General features: G+C 51.9%; 1 protein-coding gene, 3 long non-coding RNA genes and 1 other non-coding gene across 11 annotated transcripts in view; 4 read left to right on the top strand and 1 right to left on the bottom strand.

Moving 5' to 3' along the window:
- The window catches only part of RYR1 (ryanodine receptor 1), a 106,386-nt gene that overhangs the window by 19,536 nt on the left and 63,435 nt on the right, over positions 1 to 23,415 (bottom strand). For 2 of the 4 annotated variants that reach the window (XM_023649662.2, XM_023649663.2), the window contains 18 exons: positions 22,223 to 22,282; positions 21,831 to 21,968; positions 21,130 to 21,242; positions 20,850 to 20,946; positions 20,487 to 20,593; positions 19,016 to 19,067; positions 18,825 to 18,893; positions 17,241 to 17,340; positions 16,837 to 16,916; positions 16,671 to 16,747; positions 16,235 to 16,308; positions 15,590 to 15,607; positions 14,476 to 14,556; positions 10,898 to 10,986; positions 10,676 to 10,804; positions 10,486 to 10,590; positions 8,196 to 8,277; positions 6,421 to 6,608 (listed from right to left, as the gene is read on the bottom strand). In XM_023649662.2, coding sequence (XP_023505430.2) covers positions 6,421 to 6,608; positions 8,196 to 8,277; positions 10,486 to 10,590; positions 10,676 to 10,804; positions 10,898 to 10,986; positions 14,476 to 14,556; positions 15,590 to 15,607; positions 16,235 to 16,308; positions 16,671 to 16,747; positions 16,837 to 16,916; positions 17,241 to 17,340; positions 18,825 to 18,893; positions 19,016 to 19,067; positions 20,487 to 20,593; positions 20,850 to 20,946; positions 21,130 to 21,242; positions 21,831 to 21,968; positions 22,223 to 22,282 — 1,659 coding nt within the window. The remainder of the gene's footprint in view (positions 1 to 6,420; positions 6,609 to 8,195; positions 8,278 to 10,485; positions 10,591 to 10,675; positions 10,805 to 10,897; positions 10,987 to 14,475; positions 14,557 to 15,589; positions 15,608 to 16,234; positions 16,309 to 16,670; positions 16,748 to 16,836; positions 16,917 to 17,240; positions 17,341 to 18,824; positions 18,894 to 19,015; positions 19,068 to 20,486; positions 20,594 to 20,849; positions 20,947 to 21,129; positions 21,243 to 21,830; positions 21,969 to 22,222; positions 22,283 to 23,415) is intronic. The other 2 variants (XM_070224377.1, XM_070224378.1) reach the window with 1 other exon arrangement.
- LOC138915910 (uncharacterized) lies at positions 282 to 1,376 on the top strand. The gene is made up of 2 exons (XR_011422367.1): positions 282 to 493; positions 687 to 1,376. It is a non-coding gene; the product is annotated as an uncharacterized lncRNA (long non-coding RNA).
- LOC138915909 (uncharacterized) lies at positions 11,029 to 14,047 on the top strand. The gene is made up of 2 exons (XR_011422366.1): positions 11,029 to 11,427; positions 13,696 to 14,047. It is a non-coding gene; the product is annotated as an uncharacterized lncRNA (long non-coding RNA).
- Positions 15,154 to 17,887, top strand: LOC106782291 (uncharacterized). Of its 4 annotated transcripts, none has more exons than XR_011422365.1 (4): positions 15,154 to 15,362; positions 16,867 to 17,098; positions 17,443 to 17,595; positions 17,774 to 17,887. It is a non-coding gene; the product is annotated as an uncharacterized lncRNA (long non-coding RNA). The 4 variants fall into 4 exon arrangements; XR_011422364.1 differs by having other exon boundaries at positions 17,410 to 17,595; XR_011422363.1 differs by having other exon boundaries at positions 15,156 to 15,362; positions 16,867 to 17,078.
- Positions 16,259 to 16,385, top strand: MIR9087 (microRNA mir-9087). The gene is given in 1 exon segment (NR_128110.1): positions 16,259 to 16,385. It is a non-coding gene; the product is annotated as a microRNA mir-9087 (primary transcript).

The following is a 23,415-nucleotide window of genomic DNA, read 5'->3' as shown; positions in this document are numbered from 1 at the left end:
GAGCCACGAGCCCCACGTGGCTGCCGAGCTCTGGAATCGTGGCTGCCGCAAATGGTGATGTGCTGATAGTGTAAATCCATCCTGTCTTTTGAAAAAAAGAATGTAAAATATTGAATACTTTTTTATATTGATTACATGTTGAAATCATATTTTGGATATACTAGGTTAATTAAAAGCCAGCCCTGGTGATCTGGTGGTTAAGATTCGGCGCTCTCACCGCTGAGGCCTCGGTTTATTTCCTGGTCAGGGAACCACACTGCCCGTCTGTCTGTCTGTCGGTTGTCACACCGTGGCGGCTGCATGTTGCTGTGATGCTGAAAGCTATGCCACTGGTATTTCAAATACCAGCAAGGTCACCCATGCTGGACAGGTCCCAGCAGAGCTTCCAGACTAAGACAGACTAGAAAGAAGGACCTGGCCACGCACTTCTGAAAAACTGGCCATGAAACCCCTACGAGCAGCAGTGGAGCATTGTCTGATGGAGCGCCAGAAGGTGAGAGGATGGCGCAGAAAGACCGGGCAGGGTTCCGCTCTGCTGTCCGCAGGGTCGCTAAGAGTCAGATCGACTTGATGGTACTAACAAAGGTTAAAGACAACATATCGTTGAGAATAATTTCATGTTCCTTTTTCTTTTTTTAAAGAGTGGGTACTAGAAATTTTTAAGTCATACATTGTATTTTTACCAGGCAGAGCTGCTTTACGGACTGACGACCTGCGTCTGTGGCAGATAAACTGCGAGGAAAAGGAAAAGTGACAGAGGGGAAGCAGTAGATAAAAGGAGGTTTGAAGAGAGATCAACTGATTGCCATGGGTGGGCCTTGTTTGGATCCCGGTTCCAAGAAACTGCGAAAAACAATACGTGATATTTATGAGATGTGGAAATTTGAACACTGATCAGACATTTGCTGATTTAAGGAACAGTGGATATTTTTCTTTTTGTTTTTATGGTTTTGCTTTTGGTTGGGCATGAGAATGACACTGTGGCTTGTTACATAAAAGGGTAGCCTTTTAAGACCATATACTGTACAATTCCATTTATATCAAGTGTCCAGAAGAGACAAATTTATAGAGACAGAAAGTAGATGAGTGGCTGCTCGGGGCCTGGGTGGGGGAAATGGGAAGTAAGTGTTACAGGGTCCAGGGTTTCCTTTCTGGGGTGGTTAAAATGTTCTAAAATTAGATTGTAGCGATGGTTACACAATTCTGTGAATATGCTAAAAAAACTATTGAACGGCACATTTTCGATGGGCGAATTTTATGGTGTGTGAGTTCTATCACAATAAAGATGTTTTTAAAAAGAAGCCTTTTAATTTAAAGAGACATACAAAGATATTTGCAGATAAAATATTTGCCGATAAAAAAAAAAATAAGGAAAATCTCAAAATGGTCCAGACCAAGACTAAAGTAGGAGCCTGCGATGTGTTTTCAACTCTCGGGAAGGGCTTTTCCAAAGTGTAGCAGAGGTTCTGGAATCTGCAAAGTGCTTATGGATGGAGATGTGCTTTGTAGACTGTCAAGAATTCTGTCAACCACGAAGAACTTGGGAAGCCATGAAACAATGCTATATATTTTTAATGCAGATTTACATATAAACGGAAATGCAGAAAGGAATGTCTGGAGGGACACAGACCACGTGGATGACACTGGCAGCATTTGCAGAGGTGGGATGAGAATAGGATTGGGGGTGGGGTCAAAGCTGACTTCAACCAACACTGGATCGATCTGAATTTCCTTACAAGAGGAATGTATTCCTGTATTTCCTATTTTGTTAAAAATTAATAAAATTAAGTGATTTTTCTACATAAAAATCAAGTATTCTGCATGGCAAAAGAAACCCACCATAAGCAAAGTCAAAAGACAAATGATAAACCAGGAAAAATGGATGTAACTCCTATTGCTAACAAAGCTATAATCAGCCTAATATATAAAGAGCTCCTAGAAGTCAAGAAGAAAAATACCAACATCCCAATAGAAAAATAAGCCAAGGGCATGGTCGGTTCACTGAACAAGTAATACAAAAACAATACCATGAAAAGATGCTTACCTGCACTCATGACAGGAGAAATGTGAATTAAACCTGCACTGTAATACCATTTTTCACCTATCAGATTGGCAAAAATCCAAATATTTGACAATGTGGTCTAGCAGCGAGACTGTGGGGAAACAAGTACTCTCACATGTTGCTAACGAGGGGGAAAAATGGAGGGCAAAATCTGTCCAAATGACAAATGCATTTACCCTGTAACCCAGCAATCCCACTTTTGGAAGCTTATCCTTAGATATAACTGCACATATAGAATGATGTATGTACAAGGGTAATCATTGCAGCCGGCATTGTTTGCGGGCCATGTGGAGCCTTCCTCAGCACGCTTACTTCCATCTGCTGGAAATCTGCAGTACCAATTTATAATATCTGTGCTATAAACTGCACTTCTGCACAGTGCACAACTTGCACAACTATCCATGGCAGCCCTGACTACAGCATGCATTGTAACAGGAAAAGTGTCCATCAACAGGGAATAATCAAATAAACTATAATACATATACAAAGTAGAATATTGGGTACCTGTAAAAAAAAATAAGGAGGACACTCCCTGTATCTCCAGAATATATTGTCAAGTGATATAGACTAGTGTATGTAGTTCCTTACCTATTATGTACAAAAGGAGGAAAATAACAGTATCTGGAAAGGTACAAAAGAAACTAATGCTTACTCACAGTGGTGGGAGTCGGGGAAGGGCAGGTTGAGAAAGAGGCGGCAGTGAGATTTCTCACTTTGTACCTTGTTACATATTACTTTTTAATCTTGTGAATGTATTATTTATTCAAAAAAGAAAACTGATGCACTTTCAAAGTTACAGGTTGCTTGTTACTTTCAACTTTGTGAAACAGAGATATTGGGCTATAAAATGTTGTGTACGTGACATCAAATCTTGTGATCTGTAAAGCCCTGAACAGGTGGGAGCGATCTTTACCTGTTCTAAAAAAATTCATCTTATAACTGAAAGTTTGTACCCTTTCCCCAACCTCTCTCTATGCCGCCACCTCCCAGCCCCTGGACACCTCTCACTTTTCTAGTCTATGTTTCTACGAGTTCACCTTTTTTCGATTCCACATAGAAGTGAGATCTGGTAGCATCTGTCTTTTTCTGGCTGGTTTATTTCATACTGCCCTCAGGTTCATCCATGTTGTCGCAAATGACAGCACTTCCTTTTTTTTTAAAGGCTGAATAATATTCCATTGTGTCTCTATATATACACCACGTCTTCTTGATCCATCCCTCCACTGACAGACACTTAGGTTGCTTCCATGTCTTGGCTACTGTGAATAACGCTGCAGTGAACATGGGGAGGCTGCCACCTCTTCGAGCTAATAGTTGCATTTCCTTTGGACATTTACCCAGAAGTGGAATTGCTGGATCGTATGGCAGTTCTATTTAATTTCTTGAGGAAATCCCATACTGCTTTCCATAGTGGCTGCGCCAGTTTACATTCCCACCAACAGTAGACAAAGCCTCCCTTTTCACCACATCCTTGCCCACACTTATCGCTTGCCTTTTGGATAACAGCCATCCTCACAGGTGGGAGGTGCGATCTCCTGGGGGCTTTGATTTGCATTTCCCTGAGGGTGAGTGACGTCCAGTGTCTTTTCATGTACCTGCTGGTGTCTGTGTGTCTTCTTTGGGAATATGTCTATCCAGTTCCTCTGCCTATTTTTAAACTGGGTTGTTGGTTTTATCGCTTTTGAGTTGTGAATTCCCTGTATACTTTGGATATTGACCCCTTATCAGATACGTGGTTTGCAAACATTTTCTCCCATTCAGCAGGCTGCCTTTTCCTTTTGTGGATGGCTTTTTCTACCGAGCAGAATCATTTTTAAATTAGGAATGCTGTGCACGCCACGCCAGCTCCTGCAGAGTCCTTTTTGACTCTCTTGTAGGCCCACTGAGACTCTGTCCCTGCACCCGCCAGTCCTGAGAGCGGGGCGGGCCTCCCAGCCAGGGCCTGGCACCCGGAGTTCTTCACTGACTATTTACTGGACTAGACTGATGGATGAATCCGGAGGCAGGATACCCTGGAGCCAGACTGCCTGACTTCTAATCCCAGCTTTGTCACTTATTAGCTGGGTGACCTTGAGCATGTCACTTCACCTCCCTGTGCCTCAGTTTCCACTTCTGTAAAATGGGGCTAAGAAACAGTCCTTACCACAGAGGGCTGCTGTAAGGATTCAGTGAACTAATCCATTTACACACAGGGCCTGGCACAGAGGGAGGCCATGATAAGCGTTAGATCCTCTTCTTCCTGGAGGAGGAGGTCCCGGGCCGGCAAGCGATTGGCAAGGAAGGTGGGGGCCCTGGGAGTGTGTGGCACGGATGCCCAGGGAAGCAGGCTTTGCTGGGGGAGGAAATGGCCGACCGTGGCAAATGCTGCCAAGAGCAGCCAGCCCTGAATCAGGGAAGGAGTGGGAGGTGAGAAGGGAGTGAGTGAGGGTTGACAGCTCTTGGGAGGCGTGGCTGAGAAGTGGGGAGAGATGCTCAGAGGTGCTGGGAGGCAGGGGGCACTTTATCTATCCATTTATTTATTTCCTTTTTGAGGAAGATCAGCCCTGAGCTAACATCTGCCGCCAATCCTCCTCTTTTTGCTGAGGAAGATTGGCCGTGAGCTAACATCCGTGCCCATCTTCCTCTACTTTATACGTGGGACACCTGCCACAGCATGGCTTGATGAGCGGTGTGTAGGTCCACACCCAGGATCCGAACCTGAAAACCCCGGGCCACAGAAGCGCAACGTGCGAACTTAACTGCTGCGCCACCGGGCCAACCCCGGGGCACCTTATTTTTAACTCAGGAGATCCTGAGCTTATTCAAATGCTGATGGACAGTAGCGACTGCAACCCCTAGATTAAAATAAGAGGCCTCGAGGCTACACTGATATAGATAGGTAAATGGACAAATGAGTAAATAAATGGAGGAGAAGGGAAGAACTCTCCCTTATGGTAAAATGGTAACTGATAAACATAACGGGTAGGGTGAAATTAGAAAACCACCATTTGTCAATTACCATAGTCACAGTTGTTTCCGGCAAGAATCATCAACGGATGCTAACCCTAGAGGGCGAGCAGGACATTCACACGGTCTCAGAGCACGTCCTCATGGTAGCATCCGGACAGTGGGGATGCGGGGAGACTCCACCATAACCAAGGGAGCCACGTTAACACCCACAGTATCGGGAAGAACCAACCTCGCGTTCCTCCTGATACGAGGCACTGAGAAGGACAGGTCCTTTCCATGACATTCCAGCCAAAGATGTATGCATCATGAGGAAAATTCAGACAAACCCGCACTGGGCCATCCTATAAACCAACTGACCTCTATTCTTCAAAATTGTCAAGGTCATGAAAGACACACAGATCAAGGAAGCGTGTGGGATTGGAGGGGGCTAACGAGCCACGGTGCCTAAATGCAGTCCCCGCCCCTGGACTGGATCCCTGGCAGGGAAAAGAATTTCTTCCAGGAGTGACAACTGAGTAAGGTTCGCAGACAGCAGCATTGTGTGGATGCTAATTTCCTGATTTGCATAATTGTTCTGTGGTTCTGTAAGACAATGAACTCGTTCTCAGGGGACACACGCTGAGGTATTTAGAGGTAAAGGGGACTCGTGACAGAGCAAATGTGGTAAAAAGTTAACATTTGGGCAATAGGGGTAAAGGGAAGGCAGAAACTCTATGTACTGTTCTGGCAACTTCTCTATGAGCCTGAAGTTATTTCAAAAGAAAAAGTTGATAAAACAGTGATGGAAACCATCTGGCAGGAATAACAGCGGCTCACGTGGTGCGCTCCTGTGTTCCAGCCTTGGCCACACGCTGTCCACCCTCTCTGCAGTCCCGTGAGAGAGTTAATGTCATCATCCTAGCCCACTGCACAGAGGAGGAAACTGAGGCTCAGAGTAGACAGTGACTTACCTGGGGTGACACAGGAAGAAAGGGCAGAGCCAGATTGGTTTCTGCATTTCCCTCCTCACAGCCTCATGAGTTAGACCTGCAACGGTCAGTAGTAACTGCCTCCCTCATTAGACTATAAGCCTCATGAAGACAGGGCTGCGTCTGTCTCGGTCACGGCTGTGTCCATGGTCCCAGCACAGGGCCCAGCAGAGAAGAGAAACTCAGTAGATGTTTATCAACTGAATAACTGATCTCGATTGATAATGATGATAATATTATGACTATTAATAATGATAATAGAAATAACGGTTCTTATCTGTGTTAACGCATTTCATCTTCAAAATGACCAAGGACTGTTTTATCCCCATTTTACAGAGAAAGAAACTGAGGCTTGCAGAGATGTCTCCTGCCCAAGGCAGGCAGCCAGGAAGGACACGACCGGCCCGTGGCACCCACACCCATCCGCTTTCCAGCACCCACCTTCTGGAAGTCCTTCTTGGAGATGAGGCCACGGGGATCGGTGACGTAGTCCTGGAAGGCCTCAGAGCCCACGATGTCCTTGAGCTTGAGGAACATGTCGAAGAACTTGAGGATCATCTCCACGTTGGATGAGGATTCCACCAGCATGTCCACCATCTGCCGGGCAATCATGCCGTTCACCACGTTCCCTGCGGGCGGCCCCAGGTCAGTGCAGCCCGGCAAAGCCTCCTTTCTGGGGCCCCAGCGGGCTTGCCTCTCTCCAGCTCAGGAGCCCCCAGGATGCACTGTGCTGGCGGAAGCTTCCTGCACCAGCTCCCAGGTCTCCCTTCGGAGGGCACAGGGCACTTCCTGATCTGTACCAGCAGCAGGTGAGCCTGGCTGATCCTATCTTTGTCCACGTCCCCCGAGAGCTGGGGGAGTCATCAATAAAGATGACAATGGCATAAGCCAGACGCCATGCCCAGGGCTTCTCTGGCGTGCTCTCATCCTTGATCTCATCCATGCTCTCTCAAGAAGCGACATTACTATCCATTTTTACAGAGGACACTGAGATTCAGAGTAAGCCACACACTCCGGTTTCCTTAGCCAGGAAGGGGTTGAGGAGGACTTGACCCCGAGCTGCATGACCTCAGAGCTCACACACCTAAGCCTTCCCCTAGCCCCCAGAGGCCAAGCAGGTCCACAGATGAGGGAGGCAGGACAAAGGGTGAGACAGCAGGGCAAGGTGGAGACTGTGGCAAACTGGGCTCCCACACCCCCTCTAAAACAAACTGGCTCCGGCTTCTTTTTGCAACTTTCAATTTTAATATAATTTCAAATTTACATGAAAGTTGCAAGAATAGTGGAGGGAACGCTTATATATTCCAGATTCACCAATTGTTTACATTTTGCCACATTTGCTTTATAATTTCCCTCCCATGTATATTTTTTCCCTGAACCATTTGAGAGTAAGTTGCAGACACGTGGCCTTTTTAGCCTAAACATTTCAGTGTATGTGTCCTAAGAGACAAGGACATTCTTTTACATAACCATAGCGCACTCATCAAAATCAAGAGATTTAACATTGATATAATTCAGCGATTTAATCCAGGGCAGCTGATTTTTGCCATGTGAGAATGTGGATCCAGGGTCACCAAATCTTTCAATTTTTCAAGAAAAGCTGGAAATCTGATGTTTAAAGGGAACCTTCTGATTTTTAAAAGCAAACAATTAGTTACAAGAAAAGCAAGCCACTGTAAGAGCATTCTTCATTGCAACATTGTTTGTAATAGCAAAATATTTTTTTAAATCCTTGAATGTCCATTGATAGGCGTGTGGTTAAATGAATTGCTGTATGCCCACACCGTGGAGTACTATGCAGCCATATAAAAGAACAAGGACACTCTTTATGAACCTCTACAGAAAAAAGTATTTGTCTACTAGTTAAATTGTTTTATTAATCAGTAACAAATTATAGTTGTTTGAAGTCACTAAATTGTGGGGATATTTGTTAGGCAGCAGAAGCTAACTGACACATTTAGTGAATAAATAAATATGTAAATTTTAAAAAGCATCCAGGCCATCCACCTTATTAAGATTTCTCTGGGCATTCAATGAACTCCTAAACGCCCAGGCAGCAAACACAATAAGTGTTTGCCGGGCTTGTTATTGTGGCTTTGACCCTGACATGATGTCAGACGGGGTGGAAGGTTAGGGTCTCCTGGGGCTCAGGGGGCCATTCTTGGGGTGGTCTGCACCTTCGTACCCTCCTTCGCCCCCACCTGCTGGGCGTTTACCTTCGAGTAGTGACAGCAACATCACCACCATGTCCTTCTGTAGATCCAGCAGCTCCTTCAACAGCTCAATCTGGCTCGAGTCCTAGAGACCCCCATGTCAGCTATGTCAGGGCTGGTCTCTGCAGAGACGCCTTCCCCTCCTCCCCCGCCCAGCAGGGCCTAAGACCCCTTTGTTCTCCCCTCTTACCTCCGAGGGGACCCGAGTCCAGATATGTTCCTCGGAAGCAGGGGAAGGGGCAGAGAGACAAGATTGTGGGGGCGGGGTTGGCACTTCTGGGAAAGCAGCCCAACAGGTGATGTGCGGGGACAGGGGCTGGCAGATGAGGAGAACTGGAGGGAGGATGGGGCTCGGAGAGCAGATGCTTGGGGCCAAGAGAGACGGAGACAGAAGAAGCAAGTACTGGGACAGAGATACAGATCTGGGAAGGGAGAGAGCTCAGCACTGCACCTGGGCTATGTTGGGTGCTTGACACCTGTTTGTTGAATGAATGAGAGATGGAAAAAAGTGGGACTCTGAGTTCAGGAAAAAGGCTGGAAGATACAGCCATGTGTTTTCTGGTAAGCCATTTGGGAAGAATGTGGGGACACATTGCCTCCCCTGTCACAGTGCCCACAGAAGTAGGACCCACAGAAGTCTCCAAAATAGTCACAATTCTGCCACAGGATCCTTATTATATCAGGTTGAGCTCCAGAAAATTGCCAATTTTTGACCCACAAAGTGGTAATTTCATATGGTTCTAACTAAAAAAAAATGAAGGAGGGGAAAGATGCCAAACAAATGGGATGTAAGGCTCCTTCTACCCTAACACATTGCCACACTCCCAAAGCTCTGCAATCGAACTGTAAGATTCCAACATTCCAGGATCTCAAGATCCGAAGCCGAGCGGTGTCTGCTGTGTGCGCCCGCCCACGATGCAGCCCCTTGCTTCTCTTAACAACTTCACTCTCAGAGCTCGGGGCGGGGGGGGAACCCCACGTTCCTGGTCTAGGGGTGGCTACGTGACCAGGCCTGGCCAATCAGAGCTCTCTTTCCCCGGCCACGGTGATTGGCTCAGGGATGGGCATGTGACCCAACAGTCCAATCAGAGACCATCGAAAGGGCTTTTCCAGAGGTTCCCAAGAAAGAGGGGTTCTCTTCCTCCGGAGCTGTTAGCAGGGGTGCCTGGGAGCCTGGGCGCCACTTTTGCAGCCCGTGGGGAGAGCCTGACTGAGAATGAAGCCAAAGAGGAGAGAGGCATTTCTGCGGACATCACTCTAGGCCCCGGATCTGTGATGTGAACTGATCAATCCCCCCACTCCACCCCCATAAGCCACCACTTTGCATCGGATTTCTAGCCTTTGCCCCTACCCCTAGATCACGCTGATGAATTAACACTGCAGGATTTGCAGCACGAAGATACAGACACTCTCTAGAATTTTCAGGTTATGCCAGCAGCCTGACACTGAGGAATTGCATTCTTAAATTCAGCTCCTTTCAAAAGGCAGATGACACCAGACAGGATTTCTGCCAGCCCCTGTGGCACCTCTGAGTGAATCAGAAAAGGCACCCCTCCTCAACACTCTTGCTGCTGGGAAATTATAATATACAGGCAACTTGACTGCCATCTGCTGGAAAACTACTGTAATAAATACACCGGTATGTGTATGATTCTCTACGAGGCGGCTGGCGCCCCTTCAGATGTCGAGCCCTGGTGCAGTGTCTATGGCAGCCTCGAATACGTTTACCAGACAGAAGCAGAGCAAATGGATAAGGTGTTCGTGAGACACTGACAAGGCTGCAGGGGGGCGCGGGTGCTGGGGAAAAGGGGAGCACGAAGATTCTAGAGATGGGAGACCGGGGCTCGGCAGGGACCTTACATCATGGGTGCCCGGGATGGGCGTCATCTGCCGCACGCAGAAGAAAGAAGCAAAATACTCCTTCAGCCCCAGGCCCTGATCTGCAAGCCGGCCCCCATCCCATCCCCGGGGCTGTCTGAACCTGAGATGACCCCGTCAGCGAGGAAAGAACATCAGCCAATCAGAGAGGAGCTCTGGGCCAGAGGGGGCGTGGCCCAGATGCCAGACCAATGGAAGCGCGGATGGGAAAGAGCCGATTGGCGGTGGCAGAGGAGGGGCGGGGTCAAGCGGAGAGCCCATCCGGAAGGAAGATGGATTTGGACACCGGGAGGGAACCGGAGCGGAACTTGGCAGGAGCGCTTGGGTGAGAAACTGGCCGATGGGGCAAGACTTGGGGACGCGCCCCTTGGGGGGATACCCGGAAGCCGCTGGAGCAAGACAGAGGGGCCCGAACCTGAGCGAGCTTCATCATCATGTGGGCAAACACGTGCAGGAATCCCACCACGGCGTCCCAGAGGCGGCTGTGCGCCAGGCTCTGCTGGTTCCCGGTGCAGGGGCCCTGGCGGCGGAGGGCTGCGTGAGCGCCGGGCGGGGCGCGGATGCGGGGCCGCCCCGCCCACCCCGCGCCCGCGGGCGGGCCCTACCTGGATGTACTCGGTGAGGCTGTTGAACACCTGTTTCGCCACCGACATGGCCTTGGAAAAGTTCCTCTTGCCCTGCTCCTCGATGACATCCTTGCCGGAGTAGTACCAGTAGAAGTCGCTGATGGACTCCTGGGGGCCGACAGGGTGTGAGGGGGTGCCGGGGCCAACCGTGGCCCCACGGCCCCCGACCCAGGCCACTCCTGGACGGCCTCATATCCTGACCTGCAGCCGCAGGAGGTAGTCCACCGTGCAGATGATGATGTTAATAGTGGTCGTGTTGCCTGTCTGTGTCCGTAGGTAGTTCTGGAAATCTAGGGAGATAAAAAGTCATTCATTCGTCGAGAATCTACTATGTGCTAGGGGAGGGGGAGAGTGGGCCATTTATTCCTTTACGCTTATTGAGTGCCTGTTGTATGCCAGAAGGCATATAATCATTAATTTATGTAATAACTCTTTATTAAGTACCTACTGTGTGTCAGAGGAAGATGGAGAATCATTTATTTATTTATGTAATAAATACTTATGGAGGGCCTACCACATGCCAGCTGTGGTGAAGGGTCAATTATTTATTCACTCATTGTTTTCCAAGATATGTTTCTTTGACCTACAATGTAACAGAGGAAAGTGGAGATTCAGTCCTCCATTTGTTTCCAAAGCTTTTTATCGAATGCCTACTATGTGCCGGGGGAGATGGAAGATTGGCTATTCATTTATCCAACAAATATTGATTGAGCATCTCCCAAAAGCAAGAGGTAAGCATCTGTCATTTATGTGTTCATTCATTCAATATATATTTATCAAGCATATACTATATGCTTTCGGGAGACGAAGACTGGCCATTTACTCTTTGGGACTGCAAATTTATTGAGCAGTTACTGTCTGCCAGGCACTGTTCCAGGCCCTGGGGATACAGCAGTCAAAGTGAACAAAGTCCCTGCCTTTGTGAAGTTTATGTTCTCGTGCCAACTTTTCAGCCTTTTCTAACTGCAACCTACAGTCGGAAATCCATTTTACATTGGGACCTGGTGCACACGTTTAATCAGGAATTACATCCACGGGTACCCAGAATGGAAGTGTCACGTGCCCTTACTATGTGCCGTGCATGCTGGTATTTTCCGCCCTGTACTACGTCTAGTGAGCTACAGAAGAATTCTGATCTCAACCCACTCAATTTGTAGCTGTCAACCTCGCTCTTGGCTGCACATTAGAATCCCCTGGAGACTTTCAAAAATCCCAGCGCTCAGGCCCCACCCGGACCAATTGCATTGAAAGCTGGGCTTCAGCATCTTTGAAAGCTCCCCAGGTGTCCAGCGTGCAGTCAGGGTGAGAACCTCTGCGATAAACTGAGTCGTGAGCCTCTGCCGAGTGGTTCCCACCAGGATGTGAAAAACATTGTTCTATGGCAGAAAGCTGGTCACTGTTAGGCCCAGCCATGGGGCCCTGGGGGGTTATTAGACCATTCTCTCTACTTGAGTGTGTGATTGAGACGTTCTAGAATAATAATAACAATACACACTTCATGGGTGGCAGGGGTGGTGCGGGTGGGCAGGAATGATCAGAGTTGTGATGGGGGAAGCCCCGGGGGCTGGAGGAGCCGAGGAGATGCCTGACCCAGTCTGGGTGGTCAGAGAAGTCTCCCTGGAGGAGACTTCTGAGCTGAGACCTGAAAGATAAGTAAGAGTTTGCTACAGGAATTCCCAGCTGTGTGGCCTCAGGCAAGTTATCGAACCTCTCTGTGTGACACAGACTGTGCCTCAGTTCCCCCAGATGTAGCATGGTAGTCAAAACAGACTCTACTTTCTGGAGCCGTTGTGAGGTGTTGATGCTTTAATATACATGAAGAATTTGGGACAGCACCTGGTACGTCAATAAACTGTGCTTAAAGGGCCTTAAAGAGAGTGCCGAGGTTAAAAGCTGCGCTTCGGAGCAGTGGTTCTCAAAGTGTGGCCTCAACACTCAGCAGCGGCATCTCCTGGGGACCTGTCAGAAATGCACATTCCTGGGCTCCAGCCCAGAACTATTAAACCAGAAATTCTGGGGTGGGGCCCAGAAGTCTGCATTTTAACAAGGCCTCCAGGTGATTCTTAGGTATGTTAAGTTTAAGAACCACCTCTGTAGACCCATTTGCCAAATGACCAACTCATCAAATTATCAAGGCAACAAAGACGGATTCAGTTAAGTCCTGTGAATGCTGACAGCAATGTCACGTTGTACAGGATGGCTTTTACAGCCCTTGAAAGTTTTTCCTTTTCCCTCCAAAGTTTTACTTTCCAGTGACATCCTAACAGCCACTTCACAATCACTGTATCGGGCTGAATGTCCATTTTGCCTGCTTTCACGTTAGAGACGAACGTATACTCACATATTCGAGATTCTATAAGCAAATGTCATCAATTCTGTTTTCTAACTCCTTTGCGTTAATTTAAATGGGACCATATGCCTAAATGGTTACATATACAGCTCTCCCGCCTGTAAAGGACTCTGTTAGCTGAAGACACTGTCATAGACATGCAAATAAACAAGGAACACCCTTTTCTCTGCTTTGAATGGCACTGAATACTCAAGATATGCCAGGCATCTGAGCTTAGAAAGATATTCCAAATATTTCTTTGATTCGGTTGGTTAATGAATCCATGAATTTAGGCAGAGGACTGGACTGCAAATTTGTTGGGACAGAGAAATCCTACCCACAAGAACATTCTCATTTCTAAAAAGTCATAGATCCAGAAAATAAAGTTCATCTTCAACCCCAAAGACTGACTCCACCTTAGTTAAAATTAAAGAGAGGAAACCATAGTCATGTGGCACGAAGATATTTAATAAACTTTGAAGAAGAACTAGTTATGGGCATAAGAGCTTTTGAGAATGCAAAGCAATGGATCATGCTTTGTCCTTTGTGGAAAAGAAAAGAGTGAAGGTTAAAGGTCTTTACTAATCAATTACCTTAAAGAACACTAGCCACGTGGGGTGCAGCTTCTATGGAAGTTACACGTATAACTACTCCCATTCTTGTCGTGCAGGTTGATTTCTGGGCAGTCTGTGGTTTCCTCATCACCTGCTAAGCGTCACAACCACAACCTCGACACTGTACGTGTTTGTTAGAGGAAATGGCGTTGGGGAGAATGTTCATTGTACAGAATTTTAGCTGCCCCTTTCACGTAAGCTACGTGTGCCACATGGGGTTATATTTTCTCACCACCGGATGTGTTTCATTAACTTGCATGTCATCCTGACCTGGTTCAATTGCCTGAACCAGAACAAAAGCTGTGAAAACTCTTGTTTAAGTCAGGAAAAAAATCTGTAGGCCTTCCTCCTGGCAAAGCATTTTATAAGCAAAATTAATGCGATTCGAATAGACTTATTTAAAAATGTCGTGTGATTTTTTTTTTTTTCCCTATATGCACCCAAAGTATGGAAATCCACCACATTTACTGAACTTCTGCAGCCACTGCAAAATGCCAGTGGAAAAATGGCATAAGGGTAATTGCTCATTTGGGCAAATCGATTCTTGGCCAATTGGTTTTTGGCAGATTGCTTTTGGGGAACTGGACTGGTGAGAGAAGGTGAAAGAGAAACAAAGTGGCTAGATTCCAGAAATTCAAGAGACTTAGGAAGGGGAGTGGACAAGGCTTGATGGGGGCTGAAAGGAAAGGATGAAGGGCAATGGGGTCAAGGACAAGGTCAGGATGGGTGGTGAGGCATCACTGAAAATCAGAGGAGGGGACTATGGATTAAGTCAGGCAACCCTTGCAGACTGCCCCCAAACCTCGGCCTCCTGCCCACCCGCCCCTCCTCCTCACCATTATTGTGCCCCTCGCAGAGCAGTTGCAGGAATCGGAACAGGTCTTGGGTGAATTCATCATCTGCCATGACCTTTTCTCCTGGGGGAAAGAGGGGGCCAGGGCCCAGGAGGGGTCAGATGTGCCAGGACACAGCAGATGCATGCACACGGCCCATGCACACTGCACCCTCATGCACAAAGCACAGGGGCGCGGGGAGGAGCAGTCACCGCTTCAAAGGAACTGTGAGCGCCACGAGCGTCCATGACACGGGAGGGTCCCCACCTCAGAGTTCATGGAGACCTGAGGGGCCCCAAGTCATGAAGCTGGGGCCTCAAGGGTCTTTCTACAACATCAGTATCCCCGTGATGTCACCACTTATGTGACATCCGGGAATGTCTGCGGACCCAGCAGAGGTTCGGGGCGTGGAGGTTAATGGATTATGGGGGGTTGGGCTCACTTTCACGCAAAGGCTCTGAGCAGGAAGGGATTCGTCTGAGGATGGGACTGAAAGCCAGCCAAGTGGCTCAGATGCCTTGAAAGCAGCCAATCCAGGAGAAGCAGAGGGGAAGGCGTGTAAACCAATCAGAACGAGCATCTGAAAGAAGCCAATCACGGTGAGCTGTAGGGGAGGGAAGAGGTGAATGGGCCAATCAGAGCAGGCGCAGAGGGGTCATGCACACCAATCAGAGTGGAGCTGGGGCAACCAATCCGGTTGGTGATGGGAACCGCAGACCCGACCAGTCTGGGGTCGCGGCACAGAGAGCTGGGTAGGTGGGAGTGGGGATCACCCCACCTCGGGACTGCGAATCTGGGTCTGGAAGTGCGAGAACATCCAGCTGGAAAGGGATCTGTGCCATCTTCGCTAGCTTCTATTTTACACATGGGGAAACTGAGGCTTAGGGAAGGTAAGAGACTTATTCGTAGTCCCAGGTGATGTTGGTGGCTAATCTGGGGCCCGAATCCTGGTCTCTGGACCCCGGACCTCAGATTTTCCGCGGGCATGGTGCACCCACGGAAGGGTTCCTCCATCCCCGGATGTCCCAGATCCTCAGCCCCCAGGTGGAGGGGCGGTTGGGGGTTAGAAGGGAAGGGGTGGCAGTCGCACAGCAAGGGGTTACGGGCGGGGAATTACCGTTCTGGCGGTTGATGACTGGGGCAGCCACAGGATGGGAGGAGGAAGCAGGAGAAAAGAGGGAACGAGAGAGACCGAAGGAGACAGAGAGACAGACACAGAAAAACACACACGGTGAGACGGTCAGGGATGAAGACATAGACACAGAGAAACAACCCAGAGAGAGAAAGGGCGGTAAGGAGCAAGGAGGAGAGTGGGAAATGAGGGTAAAAGCCGAGAAAAGAAAGAAGAGGGAAGAGACAGAGAGAGATGGACAGGTAGAGGTGAGAGGCAGGAGGCGAGGATCAGGGCAGAAAGGTTAGATACGTCACAACACGGCAAAGAGGAGAGTCGATTAACCCGGATTAGGGACATTAATGAGAGAACACCAACCAGGATGGGAGGTTTGGGGCATGTTCCAGGCGGGCTTCACTTGCTGATGGACAAGAGAACCCAGACAGAAGGACACCCAGGGGTGGGGACCATGGTGGGGCAGCAAGGGCGACCACTGCGGGGGGTGGGGGGGCGGGGGTGATGGGGATCGGGGATGCTCTTGGGGAGGGGGGAGCCTTGGAGGAAGGAAGCTCTGGGCAGCGTTGGGGGTGGAGGCGGATCCCGAAGGAGGAGGATGTCCTGGGGAGAGGGACACCCAAGAGAGGGCCTCACCGGTTCCGTCCTCGTTCACCATGCCCAGCCCCTCTGCTTTGTTCTGTCTCTCAAAGGCATTGAGATCCAGGACGCTGAGGGAAAGACAGGAAAGCTTCAGGGGGTCGGGAAAGTCAGCCGCCAGCAAGAGGAGAATAAAGGCAGACAGGACTCGAGCCACATTACTGGGGGCCATCGGAGCCCCGATTCCCCGCTGCTGGCTGCCCCTTGGATCCTGAACAACCTTCTAGTCCAGCTGTCCAGATCATAACACAACTCATTCTTAAAGCCTGCGGCATTTTGCCTCCCTTATTGTTCCATGTGAATTCTTAGAGTAAACTCCCTGTTATTCGAGCTGCTCGGAGTGGGGGCTCTGTTCCTGGAACCGGAAGTGGTACCAGGAGTGGGGGCTCAGCCACACCAGACAGCTTAACTAAAAGGTGTAGCCAGAGCCTACCTGCATGTCTGCATCAGCGCCTGGATGCTCTGGAAGAAGCCGACTTCCTTCTTGTCCTTCAGATAATCCAGCATTTTCTGCAGAGGGGGCGGCAGAGGGGGGAGCTGGGAGTGACGCAGGAACGCCCCGCCCCTTAGCCGTCCTCCCAAATCCCTTCACCCGTTACCTGCTGCACATCTGCATTGCCTCCATTTAGGATGGAGATGCCCAGCTTGAGGGTGGAGGACACCATGGCGCCCGTCTCTCCTGGAGGGGGCAGCGAAAGATGGCCCGATCGGTTGCAGAGCAGCGTTCTCCACTCACAAGAAAACGGCCATCCCAGGGGATGCGAGGGAAGGGGGTGGAGGAGGGTGCAAGGGCGTGCATGCAGGGGTGATCGTGACTGGAAGAGGAGAGAGAAATTGCAAGGCAAGTGGAACAACTGCAAGGCAAGTGGGCTGGGGTGTGTGTGCAAACCACAGGCACGCAGGGGTGAGAGGGTGTGGCCACTGGGCACACGGGGAGTGGGTGGGCAGGGAGAGCGGGGACAGGAGGGCGTGCTCAGGAGGAGCGAGTGCACGGCGAGGGCACCTTTGCAGGCACTGATCATCTGAAGCACCATCTCCGCGGCGCCCCGGGTGTGCAGCCGCGCCTGCTGGTACAGCAGCCTCTGCTTCTCCATCTCTTTCTCCTGGGGCAGAGCCAGGCCCGCAGCGCCGAGTGAGTCCAGGCTCACCAGGCCAGCCTTTTCCCCTCACAGCCCAGTCCCTCACCCCTGCCCTCCCTGCTCCAGCCACAGCCACTGGCGCCTTCAACTGTCAGCTCCCTCTGTGCCCTCGGATTGAAGTCCCAGATTTGTTTCTTGCACCCAGCACAAGGCTGGGCATGGAGCCATCTTAACCTGGGCCCACGGACCTCCAAGGCGTCAGTGGATAGAACCCAGGAGGTCTGTGAACTTGGATGGGGAAAAAAAATTCAGATTTTTATGTTTACCACCCTCTAACTGAAATGTCACCTTTGCCCCCATTACGGGTGAGGCCATAAGTCATAGCAGTATTGGCAGAAGCTGCAGTCGTGTCACCAATAAGAATGACAGATGTCTCCATGTCACACTATTTTTGCAGACATCTCGAAATACCGCTGACGTTCATCACTACCCATCAATTACAGTAGCTACTGGACTCCCTGTTAGATCTTGTTATTTGAGAGATTAATAAAGAATGCAGATGGTAACTGTATCATTTCCTCTATTCTGAATGCATCCCATACATTTAAAAACAAACAAGATTCTGAGAAAGATTTCATCAGGTGCCAAAAGAGACCCTGGCAAAACGAAAGTTAAGAAACCCAGGGACGTGCTTGCTGACTGTCTTAATTTAATGATGGATGGATGGGCCCACTGTGTGTTTACTAGCTCTTTCTCACTGCCTGGCCTTTGTATGTCCTGTGTCCCCTACCTGGAACACCGTTCTCCTTTTCTTCAACTGGAACTTCACTCCTTTTATCTTTCTGCTCAAACATCGCCTCCTCTGAGAAGCCCTCCGATACCCTTCCCCCTAGGCTGGTCAGGCGCCTTACTGGACTCCCATAGCCCCCTGGACTTCCCCCAAGGCCCCCTGAGCTTCTCTGACTTCCCCAGCCCTGACGCCTCTGCCTGGGCCCCCCATCCATCCAGCCCCGACCCCTCTGCCTGGGCCCCCCATCCATCCAGCCCCAACCCCTCTGCCTGGGCCCCCAATCCCGGCCCCGACCCCTCTGCCTGGGCCCCCCATCCATCCAGCCCCGACCCCTCTGCCTGGGCCCCCCATCCATCCAGCCCCGACCCCTCTGCCTGGGCCCCCAATCCCGGCCCCGACCCCTCTGCCTGGGCCCCCAATCCTGGCCCTGACCCCTCTGCCTGGCCCCCGATCCTACCTGGACCCCTCTGCCTGTGCCCCCCTATCCTGCCCGGACCCCTCTGCCCGAGCATCCCTCATCACCATGAATACTCCCGCTGTTACTGTCTGGCTTGTGTATCTGTCTCCCCAGTAGACTGACTTGGTCACTGCTGTGTCCCCAGCATCGCCCAGCACAGGGCCAGGCCAGAGCCTTGCTCTGCGAACACCTGCTGAATGGATGGGGATGACTGAAGTCAAGGTCCCCTGTCCCCTTCCTCCAAGACCCGATCCCACCTACCTCAAAGGAAACCTCAACCTCGTCTTCTTCAGCTTCGGTGTTCTCCCCTCCTTCCTCCAGGTGGCAGCTCTGGGGATGGGGCATCAGTTAGGGATGGCGAACAGAGGAGACAGCCCCGCCCACCCCCAGCCCTTTCAGGGGACGGGCCTCGCAGCGGAGGCTCCCTGCCCTGGACCGGGGCGGGGCCGCACCTTGGCCATGATATCGGCGTACGCCATATACAGGTAATCCTCTTCCAGTTTGCTGAGGAAGTAAGTGGGGAGAGAGTCAGGAACCCCATCTTCTAACAGCCACCCCTCCCCACGCTCAGGCCGAGGGGTTCAGGTCGGGTAGACTGCCCACTGCCGGCGCGGGCATGTGAGAAAGGCGGAGCTGATCTGCTTGGCCACACAGTAGGTCAGAGATGGTCACGTGATCCCGGCTGGTCCCACGCAATTCACACTGGGGGTCTTGCTGGGGCTATTGGTAGCAGTGTTCCCTTCCACTGGGGTCGCTAGAATGGTGCAATGGAAGCCTGGAGCTTCAGGGGCCACCTTGCCACCTGCTGCCTCACTTGACAACATGACCAACCTCCTTCTCCACGGGTCACCTCTATAATATTATTATTAATAATAATGATAATAGAAGTATGGCCAGCACCTACTGCGTGTTTACTCTGTTAGCCCCTGTTCTAAGTGCTTTGTATATATTAACAAATTACTCCCCACAGCGTTCCTGTGAGGTACATAGATTACTAGCCCCATTTTACAGATGAGACAACTGAGGCACAGAGATCCTTCTTGGCCAAGGCCACACAGCGTGTGCTGGGATTCAAACCTGGATAGCCCAACTCCACAGTCCCTGCCTCCCCAGAGGATGGAAAACAGGACCCTCAGCCTCCCAGCCTCCCTTGCAGCCGGTGGCGGCCCGAGGTCCGAGTTCTGGCCGATGAGATGGCGCACAAGCCCGCCAGGGAGGCCTCTCCTCTGAGGGGAAGATTTTGGTCTTGCTTAGAGGAAACGGTGGCCCCTTCTTCTGCCTGGCATGTGGGTATGTCTGGAAGGTCAGCATCCATCTTGTGACCGCAAGACAACAGCTCAGAGTGGCCAGGGTGGAAAGCCTGAAGAGCCTGGGTCCCTGTGAGTGTCATCGCGTCACTGCCCCGCCCTGGACTTCCTCCCTCCTGACTTGATTAAGTGAGAGAATATATATAGCAAGTACTGAGCATGGGGCTCACGCATAATAAGCCTTTGATAAATGTTGCCTGTTATTAGCATCAGAGACAGCAGCAGCATCCTTATGACTGTTATTTATTCCCAGACTGCCATTAGCCCGTACGAAGCCTTTGTGTGAATTACAAGAAGGCTCCCCTTCCTTACTTCTGCCTGTTGGAAATTTGTCACAATATACTGATTTCTCCCCTATAATATACTGATTTTGTTTGAGCAAGACACTGTCTTCTAGAAAAGCCTAAATTGCTATCAACTGTGATGTGAACCCTTGTGAAGTGCTCAGCCTGCACAACAGTACATGTGACCCTGTCTGTCCTAGTGAAATGACATTACAAGAGCAGCTGTGGGGCTCCCCCAGGACACAGAGGGTCTCTCTTGAGGAACAGGGAGGCTGCCGGGGTGGGGGTGGGGGGAGTGGGGTCCTTCCCCAGGACCCAGGAAGGGTCCTCACCTCTTTTCGGTCAGGGCAGTGCGGCTGAAGTGCAGGACCAGCTGGTGCAGGGGGTCTGGCTTCTTCTCCTCCACTTCTTCCTCTTCCTCCTCCTGCTCCCCAGCTTTCTGGAGGGAGGGGTGAGGCTTGGAGGAGGGGCTTCTAGAGCCCCCTCCTGTCTTCCCTGTAGCCCTGCTGGGCTGGACTTTTTTCTCTTCCCACACATCCTGCGCGGGCGCCCTCCCCCCGCCAATTCCGCCCAAGCCAGACGCTGCCGTTCCTGCCCCTCAACGCGAGGGGCGACCTCTGGAGGTGTGCAACGAACAGTCTGGCCCCAGCCCCATCCTCTTCTGCCCGCACACCCCCAGGCAGGCCCCAGCTCACTGAAAGGTCATCTATCATGCGGTCCTCAAAACTGTGGTCTTCAGTCAGGATCCATACCGCCTTGTAGCTCTCCAAGAACATGTTACATGCCCGGTGCCTGCAAGGGAAGGTGTGGGATGACACTGGGACCTTCTCCCCTCCACGCCCCCTCTGACCTCCTAGCATCTGCCTCCCCCAACCATTCCTCGAGACCCCCTCGTGTTGGCACTCCGTCCTCCCGCCTCCTCAGCCACCCTTTCTCCACTGCCCCTCAAGCTCCCCTCCTCCCTGGGGGTCTTACGTGGGCAGGTTGTACAGGGGGGTCATGCGGAAACAGGCGACAACTGCCCTCCGGCGCTGCTTGGACAAGAGCTTGTGCCACACGGCCTTCTTGGACTTGTAAGGGTGCTCGATCTGGAGGGAGGACAATCTGTCATGTCCCCAAGACCCTGGCCCTCCCCGGGGAAAACTGCCCCTCTGTGCCTGGGTCCAAACTCAGGCCCGACTCACGGGGCCGAAGGAACACCTTGGCTCCACCAACAGTCAAGGTTCTGACCTGGGCTCTGCTTCCAGACCTGGCCCCGCTCGCAGACCCAGGAGCACTGCCCGCCCAAGGCCCTGCACACTGACTCAGGCATCTTCCCCGGCCGCTCCCAGACCCAAAGTTCTGCCCCTGGCCCCGCCCCAGGCCCAAGATTAAGCACCAGGTCCTGCCCCCAAGGCCAAGTTTCCATTCTAAGCCTTGCTTTAAATTCAAGGCCCGCCCCTTGCCCCGCCCCGAGACCCAGGGTTCATAAACAGGGCCCGCCCACCGGGCCGAGGCTCGCCCCTTGCCCCGCCCAGAACCTGCAGTTCACCAACAGGCCACGCCCACATGGCCGAGGCTCGCCCCTTGCCCCGCCCAGAAGCCACAGTTCACCAACAGGCCACGCCCACAGGGCCGAGGCCCGCCCCTTGCCCCGCCCAGAGAGGCGAGCTCCAGGTCCCCTCGGGCCCGCGCACCTGCTCCAGGTGGTAGAGCACGGCAGACACTTCCTGGACTCTGCGCACGATCTTCTCGGGGTCGTCGGCGTCCTCCTCGCGGCCGGGGAGGCCCCGGTACAGGGCCATCTGCCAGCGCAGGGAAGGGGAGCCTTCGACCTGAGGAGGAAGGACGGCCGCCGGCGTGAGGGCCCCTCCCCTGCCCGCTGCCCCCTCGGCCGGGTGCTCCCAGGGCCCCTCCGCGCAGCGTGGCTTCCCCGGCCGCCCGGCCCCTCCCGTGCCGTGACGATGCAGCGGGTGAGCGGGTACCCGGAGGTCCTTCGCTGCCTGGTACACAGTAAGCGCTGGAACGTCGGCTATGATTGTTGCTATATCGTGACAGGCGCCCGGCGTCTCAGATTAAGGGGGCGTACCTTTCCCTGAAGGTGAAGGTTGTTCTGCAGAAATTCCCGGACCTCCTCATCCGTGTCTTTCTGGGGAGACATGGCCAGGCTGGGTCACTCCAGAGGGCTCCCAGCGTCCCCCTTGACCCCTTCTAGACCCGTCACCCCAGCAGCTGGTGAGAGGCTTCTGTGGGGAGGGTCTGAGAGCTACTGGGTCAAAGGTCAGGAGGATCAGAGCGGGGGTCCTAGAGGGCATCGGAGGCCACAGAGGCACCGCGAAGAGACAGTAAGCATTAGAGGGGCCTCGTGGTGGGGGGGAGGGCGTGAGAGGAGATAGGATAGTCTCAAAGGTCAAATAAGGCCAGAGGGATGATCGGAGTCCGGGGAGGGTCAGCGTGAGGCTAGGAGTGCATGGGAGAGGGGCAGGGAGTTTTCGAAGATCAGAGGGGGTGAGGGGGGTTATAAGGGAGACGCAAGGTCAACAGAGGTCATGGGGATCAGGCAGCTCAGCCATGTGACTGGTGGGGTCTACATGGAGGCCAAAGGGGGGGGGGGTCAGCAGGTGGAGGTTCCTTAGGCTCCCAGAAGAGGAGGGCCCTCAAGGAGAGGGGCACCAAACTGAAGGGTCAGAGGGGCCGTGGAGGGCTCTTTGGGGTCTTGGCAGGACTCAAGAGGTCCCAGGAAGAGCTTGAGGTCCAGAGGGAAGGAGCCATTAGGGTTCCAGGAGAGGGGGTGCTTGTGATCCCGGGGAGAAGCCTGTGGTCTCCAGGCCCCAGGGGGGCGAGTAGGTTGTGAGGGTGCTTAGGAGCGTCCTGGGGGAGGTTCTAGGGGTCTAAGAGCAGGATCCTGGGAGGGCTTCTTAGGGTCCCTGAGGCTGAAAAGGATTGGCTGCTGTCCCATGCCAGGGGTAAGTGGGGTCCTGGGAGGCCTCTTTGGGGTCCCAGAGGGCCTAAGAGGGTTCAGGGTGGGGTCAGTTGAGGATTCTTGAGACCTCAGAGGTTTGGGTGTGGCCCTGGAGAAGGGGCCATTAGGATTCTGGGGGGCTACTTAGGGTCACAGGGTGCTCACTGGGCCCCTGAGTCTTCGGGGGCTCAGCTGGGTGTCAGCAGAGTCCAGGGGAGGGGTCACCAGAGTCCTGAGGGAAAGAGGTGGTGAGCTGGGGACCTCAGTGGGGACTCAGAAGTAAGGGGAGGGCCAATGGGATCATGAGGGCTTTAGTGGGT

This window comes from Equus caballus, chromosome 10 (assembly GCF_041296265.1).
Source record: "Equus caballus isolate H_3958 breed thoroughbred chromosome 10, TB-T2T, whole genome shotgun sequence".
NCBI classification, from domain to species: domain Eukaryota; kingdom Metazoa; phylum Chordata; class Mammalia; order Perissodactyla; family Equidae; genus Equus; species Equus caballus.
This window is presented reverse-complemented; position numbering and strand designations above follow the sequence as displayed.